This window comes from Staurois parvus, unplaced genomic scaffold, assembly GCF_062004578.1.
Source record: "Staurois parvus isolate SC_StPar_1 unplaced genomic scaffold, SC_StPar_1.0 ptg000609l, whole genome shotgun sequence".
NCBI lineage: Eukaryota > Metazoa > Chordata > Amphibia > Anura > Ranidae > Staurois > Staurois parvus.
The window spans coordinates 667,895-684,975 of NW_028318405.1; the positions used below are offsets into that span (position 1 = coordinate 667,895).

Consider the following 17,081-nt stretch of genomic DNA (forward strand, 5'->3'; position numbering starts at 1 on the left):
CAGCAGGGTGAAGCGGAAGGATTCATCTTGGGTCTGAGGAGGTACATCAAGGGGACTTCAGTGTTCTTTATAAGAGACAGCACTATATTTTCCTTTGGATGTACATTTTTTGGACAGTGTACCGGTTGCTAAGAAGTTCATCCTCAAGTTTGCAGTTTCCATATACCCCTAGATCCCATTCAAGTTGTTAGCCCCTTAATAAAAACAAAAAAAAGCTCAAGGACTGTATTGCTGACTTTGAAGATGGAAAATATCTGTTGCCTTGTCATGCTGAGCAAAAATGGGACCTAAACTCAGCGGTCCTCAAGAGGGTAGCACTACAACAGGAAAAAAAAAGGGGGAATTTGAAGAAATTATCGTGGGAGCAGAATTTATGGAGTCAATAATGCATAATAATCATGAGATGGATTCAGGCCAATCAATATTTACAAACTTCATTATGAAATTGTATTTTATTTGAGCAGAGGGTCGCTTCTTCCAACAGGTATAATGAACTAAGCCAGTGGTCGGCAAGCCGCGGCTCGCGAGCCACATGCGGCTCTTTACCCACTCTAATGCGGCTCTTCTGTGTGCCGGGCGCCCGCTCCCCTCCCTCCTCTCGGTCGGCCGCTCCCCTGCCTCCTCTCGGTTGGCCGCCCCAAAAGTCCGCGCGGACCTTTTAATCCGGCCCGCGGATGTGGCTGTCAGGATGTGTGTAGGCGGGGCAGCGTGCCGAACGTGAGGGGAGGGGAGCTAGGCTCCTCTCACAGTCCGCCCTGAAGACCCGAACGGCACGGGAAGACAGCGAGAGGAACGCGCGGAACAAAGGTAAGTGAATTGACACGGGGGACTTGGCTTACTAGAAGGGGGGGGGGGAATAGTACTGTGGGGGATGAAATACTATATGAGGGATGAAATACTATATGAGGGATGAAATACTATATGAGGGATGAATTACTATATGAGGGATGAATTACTATATGAGGGATGAATTACTATATGAGGGATGAAATACTATATGAGGGATGAAATACTATATGAGGGATGAAATACTATATGGGGGATGAATTACTATATGAGGGATGAATTACTATATGAGGGATGAAATACTATATGAGGGATGAATTACTATATGGGGGGATGAATTACTATATGGGGGATGAATTACTATATGAGGGATGAATTACTATATGAGGGATGAATTACTATATGGGGGATGAATTACTATATGAGGGATGAATTACTATATGAGGGATGAAATACTATATGAGGGATGAATTACTATATGAGGGATGAATTACTATATGAGGGATGAAATACTATATGAGGGATGAATTACTATATGAGGGATGAATTACTATATGGGGGGATGAAATACTATATGAGGGATGAAATACTATATGAGGGATGAATTACTATATGAGGGATGAAATACTATATGGGGGGATGAAATACTATATGAGGGATGAAATACTATATGAGGGATGAATTACTATATGAGGGATGAAATACTATATGAGGGATGAATTACTATATGGGGGATGAAATACTATACGGGGGATGAAATACTATACGGGGGATGAAATACTATACGGGGGATGAATTACTATACGGGGGATGAATTACTATACGGGGGATGAATTACTATGGGGGATGAATTACTATATGGGGGATGAATTACTATATGGGGGATGAATTACTATGGGGGATGAATTACGATGGGGGATGAATTACTATATGGGGGATGAATTACTATGGGGGATGAATTACACTATGGGGGATGAATTACTATATGGGGGATGAATTACTATGGGGGATGAATTACTATATGGGAGATGTATTTTCAGTTTTAAAAATGTGGCTCTCAAAATAAATTTCAATCATGGTTTTGGCGAGATTTGGCTCAGTTGAAAAAAAAGGTTGCCCACCACTGAACTAAGCCATCTATTAGTATAGGAGTAATTAAAGTGAGGCTTTGTGGCCCCCATTTCCGGGACCTTCCTGAAATAAGATCAGTTAGAGTTCATAGGAAAAATACATTGAATAAAGCATAATATATTCATTGTGAAGTGACAGCTGAATATGCTATCCGTAACCCGGCTTAATAAAATGTACACTCAGCAAACCGCTGTATTAGATAACAATAGATGTACACTTGAACAATACATTACTCTTACTTGCTTTCAGTTGGTCTGTTAAATATTCCAAAAAGGAAAGAGTTTTGCTTCGTCTGTTCATTAGGAGCAAAACTACCCTTTGATCCTGCCAGAAATCTTCCTGTGATATCTGCCTGTGCTTTACATTGTTCCCAGCTATGTCTGTGAACTACAGAACACCCCCCCCCCCAATGTTATAGAAATGATTGCAGCACTACCCCATTAAGAGTTGCTGAAGTTTTGGGTCCCCCTATAGTCCTGCACAGACCAGGCAACTCGCATTTTCCACCGACTTGCATTCCAGAGACAGTAAAAAGTCTGTGAGCTTGGAAGTTTTATTAGAGGTATTGAACTTGGATGGGGTAAGGGGTGTATGGGATTTCCAAGGGACGGTAAACTGAGGACAACTTCCTAGAAACTATATACAAGTCCAAGATAGGAAATTCCCTTCAGGGAGAGCTCTCCAGCCTCTTCTAATGTACCACCCTAGATAAATCCTTTTCTTTACCCAGCAGTCTAGAGGAATCCCTGGGCAAGGGGATCCAGTGCCTGTCACTGTAAGTCAAACAGTCCCAGGTAAGGAGCTAGTCAGGTTTCCCACCAGAATGCTGTTTTCCCTTAGCTGGCCCAGAGGGGTGTAGGATTACTCACTCAGTCCTTGACTGTGAGTTGGTTGGGTTAGTGGCTGCCTTCAGGCCTTCTGATGGACTGGCTCCTTCCCTGGCTCCACAGGGGATCGGTCAGTCTGAGTGATTCTCCTTTCCATGTCCCACCCTGTAGGTAGGCTTCTTCCCACTGGGCCCCCTCCCAGGCTCCTGGATCTCAGCCTTCCTCACATCTTCCATCCGAACTCTCCTGCTGCTGTGCAGGCTCAGTCATACTTACAGTTGCAAGAAAAAGTATGTGAACCCCTTGGGATTACGTGGAGTTTTGCATGAATTGGGCATAAAATGTGCTCTGAACGTCATCTAAGTCACAACAATAGAAGAACACAGTCTGCTGAACATAATACTACACAAACATTAGATGATGCCATGGTTTAATTGCATATAACATGTAAACATTCACAGTGCAGGGAGGAAAAAGTATGTGAGGCCCTAGCTTAATAACTTCTCCCAGAGCTAATTGGAGCCAGGAGTGAGCCAACCTTGACTTCAATCAGTGTGATGATATTGGATGTGTTGCTGACAGCTGTCCTGCCCTTAAAAAACACACACCTGTTTTGGGTTTACTGGTTTCAAGAAGCACTGTCTGATGTGAACCATGCCTCGCAGAAAAGAGCTCTCAGAAGACCTACGATCAAGAATTGTTGACTTACATGAAGCTGGAAAGGGTTACAAAAGTATCTCCAAAAGCCTTGATGTTCATGTGTCCACGGTAAGACAGACTGTCTACAAATGGAGAAAGTTTAGCACTGTTGCTACTCTCCCTAGGCGTGGTTGTCCTGTAAAAATGACTGCAAGAGCACAGCGCAGAATGCTGCATGAGGTAAAGAAGAATCCCAGAGTGTCAGCTAAAGACCTACAGAAATCTCTGGCACATGCTAACATTTTTTTTGACACATCTATAATAAGGAAAACATTAAACAAGAATGGAGTACATGGGAGGACACCACGGAGGAAGCCATTGCTGTCCAAAAAGAAAATTGCAGCACGTTTGAAGTTTGCAAGAGAGCACCTGGATGTTCCACAGCACTACTGGCAAAATATACTGTGGACATATGAAACCAAGATTGAGTTGTTTGGGAAGAACACACAACACTATGTGTGGAGAAAAAAAGGCACAGCACACCAACATCAAAACCTCATCCCCACTGTAAAACATGGCGGAGGGAGCATCATGGTTTGGGGCTGCTTTGCTGCCTCAGGGCCTGGACGGATTGTTGTCATTGATGGGAAAATGAATTTCAGAGTTTATCAAGACATTTTGCAGGAAGACGTACGACCATTTGTCCGCCAACTGAAGCTCCGCAGAGGATGGGTGATGCAACAGGACAATGACCCAAAGCATACAAGTAATTCAACAAAACAATGGCTGCAACAGCACAGAATACGCCTTCTGGAGTGGCCCAGTCAGAGTCCTGACCTCAACCCCATTGAAATGCTGTGGCATGACCTTAAGAGAGCGATTCACACCAGACATCCCAAGAATATTGCTACACTGAAACAGTTTTGTGAAGAGGAGTGGTCCAAAATGACTCCAGATCGTTGTACAGGTCTGATCTGCAACTACAGGAAACGTTTGGTTGAGGTTATTGCTGCCAAAGGAGGGTCAACCAGTTATTAAGTCCAAAGGTTCACATACTTTTTCCTCACTGCACTGTGAATGTTTACATGTTATGTGCAATTAAACCATGGCAATATCTAATGTTTGTGTAGTATTATGTTCAGCAGACTGTGTTCTTCTATTGTTGTGACTTAGATGATGTTCAGAGCACATTTTATGCCCAAATCATGCAAAACTCCACATAATCCCATGGGGTTCACATACTTTTTCTTGCAACTGTAAAAGCTACCCTGGCCCCATGCCAAGCCTCCTGCTTGGCCAAACTCCTCTTAGTGTACAGACCACACCCGCTGACACACTGTGCTTTAAAATTGCGCACGCCTGTGCAACGCGATAAGCAATGCACATTTTACTATCCATAGGTAAGCCTTTACAGGTTACCACTTCAGATTACCAGAGGAGGTCTAGGCCTAAAATTACTACACATGATCTGACACCCGTGGCGATACCTCACATGCGTGACGTGATTGCCTTTGTAAGCAAGCTTGCGGGGATGAGGGCACGTAAAAAAATTTTTTTAATTAATATATATTTTTTTTTAATTTTTACACTGTTGCTTTAATTATTTTAATCACTTTTATTGCTGTAACAAGGTATGTAAGAATCCTTGTGACAGCAACAGGCTCGTGACAGGTACTCTTTATGAAGGGATTGAGGGTCAAAAGGACCTCAAATCCCTCCTCTGCCCTAAAAGCATTCAAAACACCAAGACTTGTGTTTTGAATGCTTTAAATTAAAAAATAAAATTGTGCCATTTAGTTCTGAGTAAACCAGAAGTGATGTCAGGCTATCACTACTGGGTTACTATAGCACAGTGGTCACTAAATGGCGGACTGCGGTCCGGAACTGGACAGAGGAACAGTCCAGTCCGGACCACCGCCACTGCTGGGTGCCCTCCCTGGCCATAGGGCACACCGGGCATTTACTCTGGCTGGGCCACACATCTTAAGCTGGGCTTAAGATGACAGGGCCACACAACAGGAGGTAAGCGGCAGCCATGGTCTGGACACGGCTAGTACAGACCGCAGTCGCCGCTCACCGCCCGCTGTGCAGCTATGCCTAAAGCAGAGCCAACATGAGGAGCGGAAGTGATGGCTCCAGAAGATGAGCAGTAAGCTCCACTGACACAGGGACACCTCCTCGGCCGGCCGCTGCACTGAAGGGACAACAGCAGCTTCTCTTCTTCACCCGCTGACACACTGTGACAGCTCTGTAGCGACGGTGGATGGGGCTGTCTCTTTGCTGGAAGGGCTGTCTCTTTGCTGAATGGGATGTTTCTTTCCTGAATGGGCTGTCTCTTTGCTGGATGCTGCTGTTTCTTTGCTGGAGGGGCTGTCTCTTTGCTGCATGGGCTGTCTTTTTGCTGGATGAGCTCTCTCTTTGCTGGACGGGTGGTCTCTTTTCTGGATGGCTGTCTCTTTGCTGGATGGGCTTTCTCTGCTGGATGGGCTTTCTCTGCTGGATGGGTTGTCTCTGCTGGATGGGCTGTCTCTGCTGGATGGGCTGTCTCTGCTGGATGGGTTGTCTCTGCTGGACGGGCTGCCACTTTGCTGGACGGGCTGCCTCTTTGCTGGATGGCTGCCTCTTTGCTGGACGAGCTGTCTCTTTGTTGGACGGCAAAGTCTCTGTTGGACTGGGTTGTCACTTTGCCCAGCTGTGTCCAGCAAAGAGACATCCCATCTTTGCTATATATTTGCTGTGTTGTTAGGGGCACTGTGTTATGTTAAGGGTCACTGTGTTGTGTTAGGGGTGATGTGTTGTGTTAAGGGGTGCTGTGCTGTGTTAGGAGACGCTGTGCTTTGTTAAGGGGTGCTGTGATGTAAAAGGGGGCAGTGATGTGAAGGGAAAATAGGACACTGTGGAACTTCTTTAAAGAGGGGACTGTGATGTAGAGGGGACTACAGTGTGAAAGGTACGCTAAAGATCATAATGTACCGGGGGGGGGCTGTGATGTGTTATATCGCTAACGAGATTCGGACCTCTGCTGGAAGGAAATTTTGCTGACACTACCTCTGTATACCCCTGTATAGCAGATAGCCTATAAAAGTGGTCCCAGCTTTGTTCTTCTGTCCAGCCAGCCAGTGGACATGCTGCTGGTGGCTCAGGTCTGCAGGTGGTATGGGAAAGTCCAAGACAGCTGCAGAAAGCGGTGAGGTGGGGGTATACCCTGTCGCTGCTTGTAAAATCAATTGTGGGGTTAGTTAGCCACTCTGATTGCTTTTACAAGAGAGCCAACTGCTGGCTCTAAAAAAACATTACTGGGGTGATGCCTGCAGGTATAACTGCTTAAAGCCTGTACGTATGTTGCTGGTCCGCAAGTGCTATCACAAGGGGGTTAACAAACCTACAGTGGGCAGGTGACAGGTACTCCTTATGGAGACATTGGAGGTCTAGCAGATCAGGTTTGGTTAGTTGCATTCCTGGCTGCAACCGGAGATGATGAGATCCTTGTTGCTTCCAGCTTCATTCAATACAGAAGAACTTCAGGAATGGGTGTTCCTCAATTTCCTTCCACTCATCATCTTGAAGCCCTCCGATGAGGTTCCAGGCTCCTGGAATGAGCGGGAGAGCCTGGGAACCATGGGTGGTGCCAGCGGGGAGGGAGAAGGGGAAAGGTGGCGTGCTGACCACACCTTCTGCACTGTAAAAGTGATCAGGCAACTGTACTGCCGCTCAGATCACTTTTACCTTAGAGCCAGCTGAACAAAGCTTGTGCTTAACCTCTCACTTTCTGGACATGCTCAAGTGGTTAACAATGCTTACTTGATTTTCTAATCAATAGTGTGGGAAAATTGACGTTCATTGTGGATTGCAGTGCTGAGAAAATTCAAAGGAGCAGGATGAAAATTTTTTCCTTGAGCTTAAAAATTTCTAACAGTGGTTTTTGCTCAGGAAATTTAATTCGTTCCCAAATCAAATGTTAAAAGCAAATGAAAATTTGAAGTACATTCAAATGGCATTCACCAAGTCATCTAAATGAGAATTTGTGTAGAACATTTGTTCCTAAATTTACTAGGGTAAGGTCAGCTGTCTTGGCATGACAATCTCTCTTTAATACATTACGGGTTGTCACCCCAGGACTGGAAGTGCCTTGTTGGCAGGATCACCCAGTGAAAATAAAGGAAAAAAAATCCTAATAAAAGGAAACTAATGTATGGCTTTTTTACATTTGCCAAGCCCCTTGAAGAACGTACTGCATTGCCTTGGTGTTAAAAAGGGCAGGCCTAGTTGGCACTTGATGGCTGCCTGGCACGGTTGCAACTGCAGCACCAAAATATCACTGCTGCTTTGGACTTTGGATTTCAGCAGCCACAAAAGTCCATAGGTAAATGAAAAACAGGAAAAGGGGAAAGCGCCTCGAAGTGCAGACGTAAAACAAACAGTTTATTAAAATTCACAATCGGCTCATCATAATATAAACTTCAGGTCTTGATAGCTCATCTCTAGGGAGAGAAATGCCACAGAGTTTCTGTGTATCCAGCTGTCAGAAGGGAGGACGCCGGGTGAGAACCAACCACCATCTGGAATGAGGGCTGGACAAAGATGAAGCACAGTGCTGGTGTGATGACGTCACTGAAATAAGTACACAATGTAATAATTTAAGAAAAGCTTTTTCCGGTGACGTCATCACGCCAAAGCTGCACTTCACGTTTGCTCCAGCCCTTGTTCTGGATGGTGGATTTGTGTTTTCACTTTTTCCTGTTTTTTATGCCTATTAGAGCCTGGAAAGAACTTCCCAAGTAGAAGGACTTGAAAGACTTTATAAACGCTTATTATTTTGGACTGATTGGATTGTATTTTGGACATTATCACCTGTTTTATTACTTTGGTGGGCTGGAGCTTAATACGTAATGTTACATGTTAATTCATGGTAAATAACAACCTACTTACTGGTAAAAACAAAACTGGAAAACTGAATTCCAGGCAATGTTTGCATAGTTACATTGATCCATCTTGGACCAATGTACAGTAAGTATGCAGGTGCCATACCTGTGGGACCCATTTGTATCCAGCTGTCAGAAGGGAGGACGCCTGGTGGGAACCAACCACCATCTGGAATGAGGGCTGGAGCAAAGATGAAGTGCACTGCTGGTGCGATGAATATCAATCATCAAATAAAATGCAAATAAATGAAAAAGTGCCAATGCAATAATGAATAAAAAATAAACGTATCACAGTGTCAGGTTGTATTAAAGTGACTGCTGGTGTGCAAAAAGTGGTCTTAAAATCATAATAATAATAATATGTCCATAAAGTGACAAAGTGATGACAATAATATTGTCACTATAAAGTGACCACTGGTGCTGAATAAGGTGCCAATAGTGATAGGTAAATGTCCAAAAAGGAAGTGATGAATGGAAGATCCAGTTTTGATCTCAGAAGCTGGTAATCAATATCATACATCCAATGATATGGTGATGTGCCAAGTAATGGAAGCATTGCGCACTCACCAGATGCACAATTAAATCACACATTTAGAGATAAATACTCTCAGTGGTCAGCTGGGGGTCCCTTTAAGGATCTGTACAGCCTGGTCTGGAGTTCCCTCTCTGGATCATCTGCAGTCAGCAATACCTCTGCCGTCCTCTTTATACAGCTCTGTGGGTTGTTAAGCCGGCCTTGGTGCCAAAACAAATCTGTTTATCTTCATACTTTACTGGTAATGGTGTTTCTCTGTAGCAGCAGTGGCCTGGTAAAGGACAAGATGATGTGAGGGCTTCTCTTACCCCTCCAGTCCTGTTTCCCCTGGAGCGGATGACAGGGTACCGCAGGGCAAGAATTGGCACCTAAACCTGTGTTGTGTGACTGACAGCAGTGTCATCACATTCCTCCCCCAGTGTGGGAGATGAAGCTTGTCCACAAGCCAGCGGTCTAGTGAGATGCCACTTGAGAGATCAGAGAGACCAAAGGGACCTCCTCGGTGTCACCGCTGGCTTGTGGAGATATTTCCTACCAACCGCTGCTGTTCACAACTCCTCCATCTGTGGAGTTCACCATCTAGGCTCCCCATAGCCATGTCTACATACAAGTAAGCTGCTCCCATCATTCCTTTCAGCCCGTGACTTGTGCCAATCCCTGTACTTCAAAGTAACACTCTCTCGGCCTCTGTAATATCCTCAAATCCTGTGTTGTGTGACTGACAGCACTGTCATCACATTCCTCCCCCAGTGTGGGAGATGAAGCTTGTCCACAAGCCAGCGGTCTAGTGAGATGCCACTTGAGAGATCAGAGAGACCAAAAGGACCTCCTTGGTGTCACCGCTGGCTTGTGGACACATGTCCTACCAACTGCTGCTGTTCACAATTCCTCCATCTGTGGAGTTCACCATCTAGGCTCCCCATAGCCATGTCTACATACAAGTAAGCTGCTCCCATCATTCCTTTCAGCCCGTGACTTGTGCCAATCCCTGTACTTCAAAGTAACACTCTCTCGGCCTCTGTAATATCCTCAAATCCTGTGTTGTGTGACTGACAGCAGTGTCATCACATTCCTCCCCCAGTGTGGGAGATGAAGCTTGTCCACAAGCCAGCGGTCTAGTGAGATGCCACTTGAGAGATCAGAGAGACCAAAAGGACCTCCTTGGTGTCACCGCTGGCTTGTGGACACATGTCCTACCAACTGCTGCTGTTCACAATTCCTCCATCTGTGGAGTTCACCATCTAGGCTCCCCATAGCCATGTCTACATACAAGTAAGCTGCTCCCATCATTCCTTTCAGCCCGTGACTTGTGCCAATCCCTGTACTTCAAAGTAAAACTCTCGGCATCTGTAATATCCTCAAATCAATAAATGTGCGCTCCTAAATCAATCCATCTTCATGAAAGCATTCTTTATATCCATGTGCACCTCAAAAAGAAAACTCTATATAGTGCATTACCAGAGTAGATAAGGAAAAAAATAAACATAAACCCAGCGCTAATAATGTGCCAAATCACTCAGTGTAAACTTCTAAGCGGCTGTATAAAATACCCTTATTAAAACTTGTGTACGACTAAATCTCATTCCATAGTATTCCACAAGAACTGGTGCTCCAAACTGTCCTTTTCTCTCATCAGTATTACCTCTGAAAGAACGTATAATAGCGCAATATCCTTTTAAATATCCAAAGAGGCTCCCCTTCTCCACAGCACTAGTGTAATATGAATCCACTCCCCACCACCTTCCAAACCATGCACCTTACTGGACTAAACAATCCACAAGCATAGATGGCTCCCCTGTCAGGGTAGGGGCCGAGGAACGGACAGGCAGGCCTAACAATGTAACCCACTGGCTGACGACAACCACCACCCACAGACCGAAGTCCCTCAGGGCGCGGAGTCTAAGTCCCAGGCTGCCCTTCACCAGGGCCCCTGATGGTGGGGATGGACTTGACGCAGTCAGGAACCAGGTCGCGGCCCCCGAGACACCTCAGCTGCGGTAATGGCCACCGCCAATGGCGTGTAGCTGGTGGAAGAGACAAAAGAGTAGTCAGACAGGCCGGGTCAACAACAACAGGACAAAACAGTACAGGACAGCAGACGAGAATCACAGGTCACGAGCCGGGTTCAGCAACAGAGGGTCAGATCAAACGAGAATACAAAGAATAGTCGAGTCACAAGCCGAATCAGATATCAGGAGAGCCACGAGAGTCAGAACAGAGTAATAGCAACACAAAGACACAAGACACAAGTGCAAAGAGCATGTGCAGGCCACAGGCTTATATGTAATCGGCCACACCCCTCTGGGGGATGGACCTCAGAGACCTGAAGGCATAAAAGGATTCCCACCATGCACAGCAGAAATCCAAGATGGACGCCAGCACATGGAGTAACATAACCTCAGGGAAAAGGTAGGACCTTGACATCCCCTCATACGATATTACTTCCGAACTCAATATCCATATGGCATCATGACATGGGTCAAAAACAAGATCTTATAGTATAGTATGTCTTGAAAATGGTCTAATTTATTCAAATTATGCTTACAATAAAAAATGGATTAAAATCGCATTTTCCTCAAATATAGGGATCATGTATACTCAGTAAACGACAAGCAGTATATGAAACCTCTCTTAAGATGGTCGCTCCAGAACTTACGGTCTACATCAACGTCACGGCCTTGACGCGTTTCATCACTTCCGACATCTGCTTCAAAAAAATCCCTGTACTTGTACCATACTACCACATGGGTACATTGTAACATGGTGATTATGGTTTTATTGGTCTATTAACCACTTGAGCTCCTGAGGATTTACCCCCCCTAATGACCACGCCTCTTTTTGCTACTCGGCGCTGCACTAATTCAACTGATAATTGCGCGGTCATGCAATGCTGCACCCAAATGAAATTTACGTCCTTTTTTTCACACAAATAGAGCTTTCTTTCGGTGTAATTTGATCACCTGTGCGCTTTTTATTTTTCACGCTATAAACAAAAAAACGCCAAACATTTTGAAGAAAAACAATATTTTTTATTTTCAGCTATAAAAAATATATAGTAAACTCAAAGTTGGTTATAAATTTAGGCCAAAATGTATTCTGCTCCATGTTTTTGGTAAAAAAATCCCAATAAGTGTATATTGATTGCTTTGTGTGACAGTTATAGCGTCTACAAACTATGGGATAGATACTGCAATTTACGCCATTTTTCTGCTATACAGCGCTGCGCTAGTTTACACAATTGCGCGGTCATGCAATATGGTACATAAATGAAATTTACATCCTTTTTTTCCCCACAAATTGAGCTTTCTTTCGGTGGTATTTGATCGCCTGTGCAGTTTTTATTTTTTGCGCTATAAAAAAAAAAGTCTGACAATTTTGAGGAAAAAAAAACAATATTTTGGACTTTTTGCTATAAAACATGTCCAGTAAAAAAAAAATGCAAAAATCAAATTTAGTCATAAATTTCTGCCAAAATGCATTCTGCGACATCTTTGCTAAAAAAAAACCCAATACGTGTAAATTAATTGGTTTACGTGAAAGTTATAGCGTTTACAAATGGCGGGAAAGATACTGGGATTTTTAGGGGTTTTTTTATACTAATAATGACGGCGGTCAGCAAATTATGGCGGCGATCAGTGACTTATGGCAGCGACCAGCGACTTATGGCGGGACTGCGGGACATTCTGACATTGGGGAGTACTGACTTGAGGTCACTGACATCCCCAGTGACACCAATACAGTGATCAGTGCAAAAAAAAAAACTGACACTGTACTAATGGCACTGGGGAGGAAGGGGTTAACTTTATTTAGCAGGGAAGGGTTATAGGAGTGAGGGGAGTGTTTTACTAGGGGGTGGGGGTGTGTACTGGGCGGGACAAGGCTGATCAAGAAAGTGAAACTATTCTTTCTCGATCAGCTCATCCTCGAGCTGACAAGGAAGTGACAGACAGCACAGCTACTGCAGCTGTGCTCTCTGTCACCGTTTACCGCCGATCGCCGGGACATAGCCGCTAAGGAGCGGCTGTGACCCGGCAACTGACATCTGCGGCGGTGATCCGCGGGACAAATAGGGCGGCAGCGCGCCTCGCGCGTACCCCCTATTTGTTTACAAAACGCACGTTTTAAAACGTGGTTTTGCCTGTGAGTGCCGCCCTGCCGCCGTATATGTACAGTGGCTGGGTGGCATGTACTTAAACTTTGTATTATACATATTGACTACTGGATAAGTACGCCATTGCATTTATTTTCTGGCTTTCCTCATGAGTGCTCTGATATTCTAAGCTTATTCCCAAAAAGGACTTGTCCAGGGGATAAGGTTGCTTCCATGTATTGTTTGATTGGCATGCCATTTATTTCATGTCCTTTGTGAGTACACATCTAGTTTTTATTCCAATAAAGGTAATATTGAAGTAATGCTCTAGGCGTGTGCGCCTTCTGTTTTTTATGTTTTTATAGTTGCATCTCAGGTTTCCCCTGACCTGTCGGAGGGCAGCACAGCCGGTGCCATCTCTGACCCACTCATAGGCCATTTAACAGTTCCATGGTGCCAATGCATTGCTCTTGAGCGCAGGAGGTGTTTTTCTTGTTTGTCTCATTTTCATGGAACCCTAGGGCTCCTCCAGGGGTTGCTAGGGTTTCTATGAGCAGTGGCTGATTGACCTACCATTTGATGGTGCCTGCATAGTTCCAGGACCATGTAGAAAAGGGGGTAACCGGGACACTGCCAACTATGGACTATAGTGAGAATACCCAGGAAAAAAGGGGGGTTCAAAAATTATATAATAAAATAAATAATGGCCCCCCATATATATAGAAAATATGTCGACTCACATGGAAATAACCATGTGGTGTCCTCAGGACCCAAACACAACTGAGGGAAAAAGAAGGGGAAACAATGACAGAGGCACAACATGCCTAAGTCAAGCGGATCCAAAAGAGGTCAACTTGATCTCTTTTGGACCCGCTTGACTTAGGCATCTTGTGCCTCTGTCATTGTTTCCCCTTCTTTTTCCCTTAGTTCCAGGACCAACAACACTTGGCAAAGCCAGTAACATGACAAAGATGATCATTTTTAGCTGTCTATAAGGGTTGCATTATTCCTATTGACCACCAATGTAAGGGGTCCTTGTTCCTGATTAATTGGTTTTTGTAAGGGTTTCTTCTAGACCCCAAAATAATTTTAGGGCTTCCTCTAGGCTAAAAACATTGAGAATGGTTGTATTATTCCTACTGACCACCAACATTGTTTTAGCAAGAGTTTCTTCGAGACCCAAAAATTATTTTAAGGCTTTCTGTGGGCTAAGACAGTTGAGAAAAGTTGGGATAGCACATCTAGAGAAGCCAACACATTTTGGTGGAATGCCTCCCTGTCAGGAATGGACTCAGCACTGGTGGTGGGACTCACCTGCCGTGTGGGCTGCAGTACCAGGGCTGACCAGCGGGTGCTCTCAGCAGCCAGAAGCTCACTCCTGCAGTCAGCCAACACCTGGGGCTGATTGCAGGAGGTGTATTTAAGGAATGACCAGGCCTGTGATCAGGGCCTTGGTGTATGTTTCTCATGAGCCCCTGTACCTGGTATCCTGTGTTCCTGCCTCTGATCCTGACCTCTGCTGACCGTCTCCTGTTGAACCCCTGGCTTGCCTGACCATCCTTCTGCCTGATCCTCGGTACCGCGCTGCCCGCTACCTGCTGAACCTAGCTTGTGACCCAGACCATTCTCTGCTTGCTCCTCCTGTACCACGCTGCCCACACGATACCGACCCAGCCTGTCTGACTAAGCTTACTTCACCCGACGATCCATCCATCCCGCACGGATCACCTTTAGTAAGTCTGCCTGCTTCTTCCCATCAGACTCCGTTCCTGCACTCCCCTGCCAGTACTCTCTACCACAGCATGCACTCAGGGGTCGCGACCTGGTTTCAGTCTGCACCAAGTCCATCCCCACCATCAGGGGCCCTGGTGAATAGCAGGCTGGGACTTAGACCCCGCGCCCTGAGGAAATCCGTGCTGTGGGCTGCTAGAGACACTGCCAAGCGGCACCTGACAGTACCTTATGGCCTGCCTGACCATTCCACCTCTCCAGCCTGACTATGCCTGTGTTCCTGAAGCCTGCTACTTCCCTGTGTCAGTCCACACATTTTTGGTCATACCCGGATCCCTAACACTTCCCTTTCCTTAGCTTCTTTAGGGCTGAAGCCATTAATATTATTGGGCTAGTGGTAGGATTCAATGTAGGTACCTATAGTAAAGCTTGATCAGAGCTGTCAGATCAATAATTGATGTCTTTGCTGTCATTGGGTGACATTGTAGGTGATCTGAAAGTGTGAAATATCTGCCTACACCTCAAAAACTGGATCATTATGGTCAATATGGGACCTGTTCAGAGTCACTCCTCCCCGTTGCAATGCTGTACATGAGTAGCAGTGCCTAGAAAATGGTCTCGTGAGGATAACCATTAGGGACAAGAAAGCCTCATTTTTTTTTCATTTTATTTGGAGTTACATTATACAGTTGACTTACACTCACCGGCCACTTTATTAGGTGCACCTTGCTAGTACCTGGTTGGACCCCCTTTTGCCTTCACAACCGATTTAATTCTTTGTGGCATAGATTAAACAAGGTGTTGGAAACATTCCTCAGAGATTTTGGTCCATATTGACCAGAGTTACTGTTGCCTTTCTATCATCTCGAACCAGCTTGCCCTATCTCCTCTGACATCAACAAGGAATTTTCCTCCACACAACTGCAGCTCACTGGATATTTTCTCTTTTTCAGCCCATTCTCTGTAAACCCTAGAGATAATTGTGCATGAAAATCCCAGTAGATCAGCAGTTTTTGAAACACTTAGACCAGCCCGTCTGGCACTAACAACCATTCCACATTCAAAGTCACTTAAATCCCCTTTCTTCCCCATTCTGATGCCCGACTGGAACTTCAACAAGTAATCTTCACCACGTCTAGATGCCTGAATGCATTGAGTTGCTGCCATGTGATTGGCTGATTAGCTATTTGTGTTACCAAGCAATTGAACAGATGTACCTAATAAAGTGGCCGGTGAGTGTATATGGAAACATCCCTTGAAAAAATATCTAGAAGTAATTTCAATATTTTTAGTAAATTCAATTAGTACACAAGTTTTAGTAAAACAATGTTGTTAGCACAATCTGTTTTACACGTACTTACTGCAGTAGCTTGCGTTTTATTGGCTTCTCAATCCAAGGACATCTTTGTAGGGCCCTAACAGTCTTAAAAAATACGTCTTTTTTTAATCTACAGAAAGAAATAGAAAAAAAAATGATTGCGACAATATTAAGATATCTGTGTAGTATGTGGAGATATCAACTACCTGAATTATCATTTTTCTACAGATGAGAGGAGGAGTTAGGAAACTACTATTAAAAAGGCTATGTAAACTCTAATAGTGAACTATTTCTTATTTAAGATTTGCCCGTATTTGGCCTAATAAAAAGAAACTCCATCCTTACTATCAACAATTACATTTTTATAACCTAAAAATTATCCCTGTATATAAAAAACACGCAACCATATTTACTAGGTCAAAAGTCCAGCATTATCTTGCTTGTAGGGAAAGTTCTCCCTGCACTGCTCTTCTACAGCACTGCCATCTTGAATTCATTTCCAGGGTATGAGCACACAGGAATCTCTGGCAGGTCTAGACATGTGCAGGACGAAAACACTTGTTTCATTTCTGAGCGATTTGTTAAGTTACTATTTTTGTTTAGTTGCATTTGTAACAAAATTTGTGTTGTTTAGTTTTGTTTCATTTTCGCCTGGATCTGAATTTCAATATTCATACATACATATACTAGGGCCAATGACCCTACCAGCATGTCTGGAGTGTGGGAGGAAACCCACGCAGGCACAGGAAGAACATGAAAATTCCAGGCAGGTTGTGCTGTGGTTGAGATTCAAACCAACGACCCTAGTGGAAGTACTAACCACTTAGCCACTGTGCTGCCCTATACTATTCTATCTCTTCTCTTCCCTTTCCTCTTCCTTCTCTTCTCCTCTCCCATCCCCTGCCCTATACTATTCTATCTCCTTCTCTTCTCTTCTCTTCTCTTCCCTTTCCTCTTTCTTCTCTTCTCCTCTTCCATCCCCTCTCCTCTTTCTTCTCTCTTTCTCACACTTCCTATCTTCCCCTCTTCTCTCTCCTCTTTTATTCCTTTTCCTCTCCTTTTCCATTTCCTCTCCTCTCCCCTTCTCCTCTCTCCTCTCCCA

General features: G+C 44.6%; 1 protein-coding gene across 1 annotated transcript in view; it reads right to left on the minus strand.

Moving 5' to 3' along the window:
• The window catches only part of LOC149449635 (alpha-2,8-sialyltransferase 8F-like), a 39,784-nt gene that overhangs the window by 16,347 nt on the left and 6,356 nt on the right, over nt 1-17,081 (minus strand). Inside the window, exon 3 of the mRNA XM_089692974.1 lies at nt 16,023-16,109. Within this exon, the coding sequence (XP_089549100.1) occupies nt 16,023-16,109 (87 nt within the window). The remainder of the gene's footprint in view (nt 1-16,022; nt 16,110-17,081) is intronic.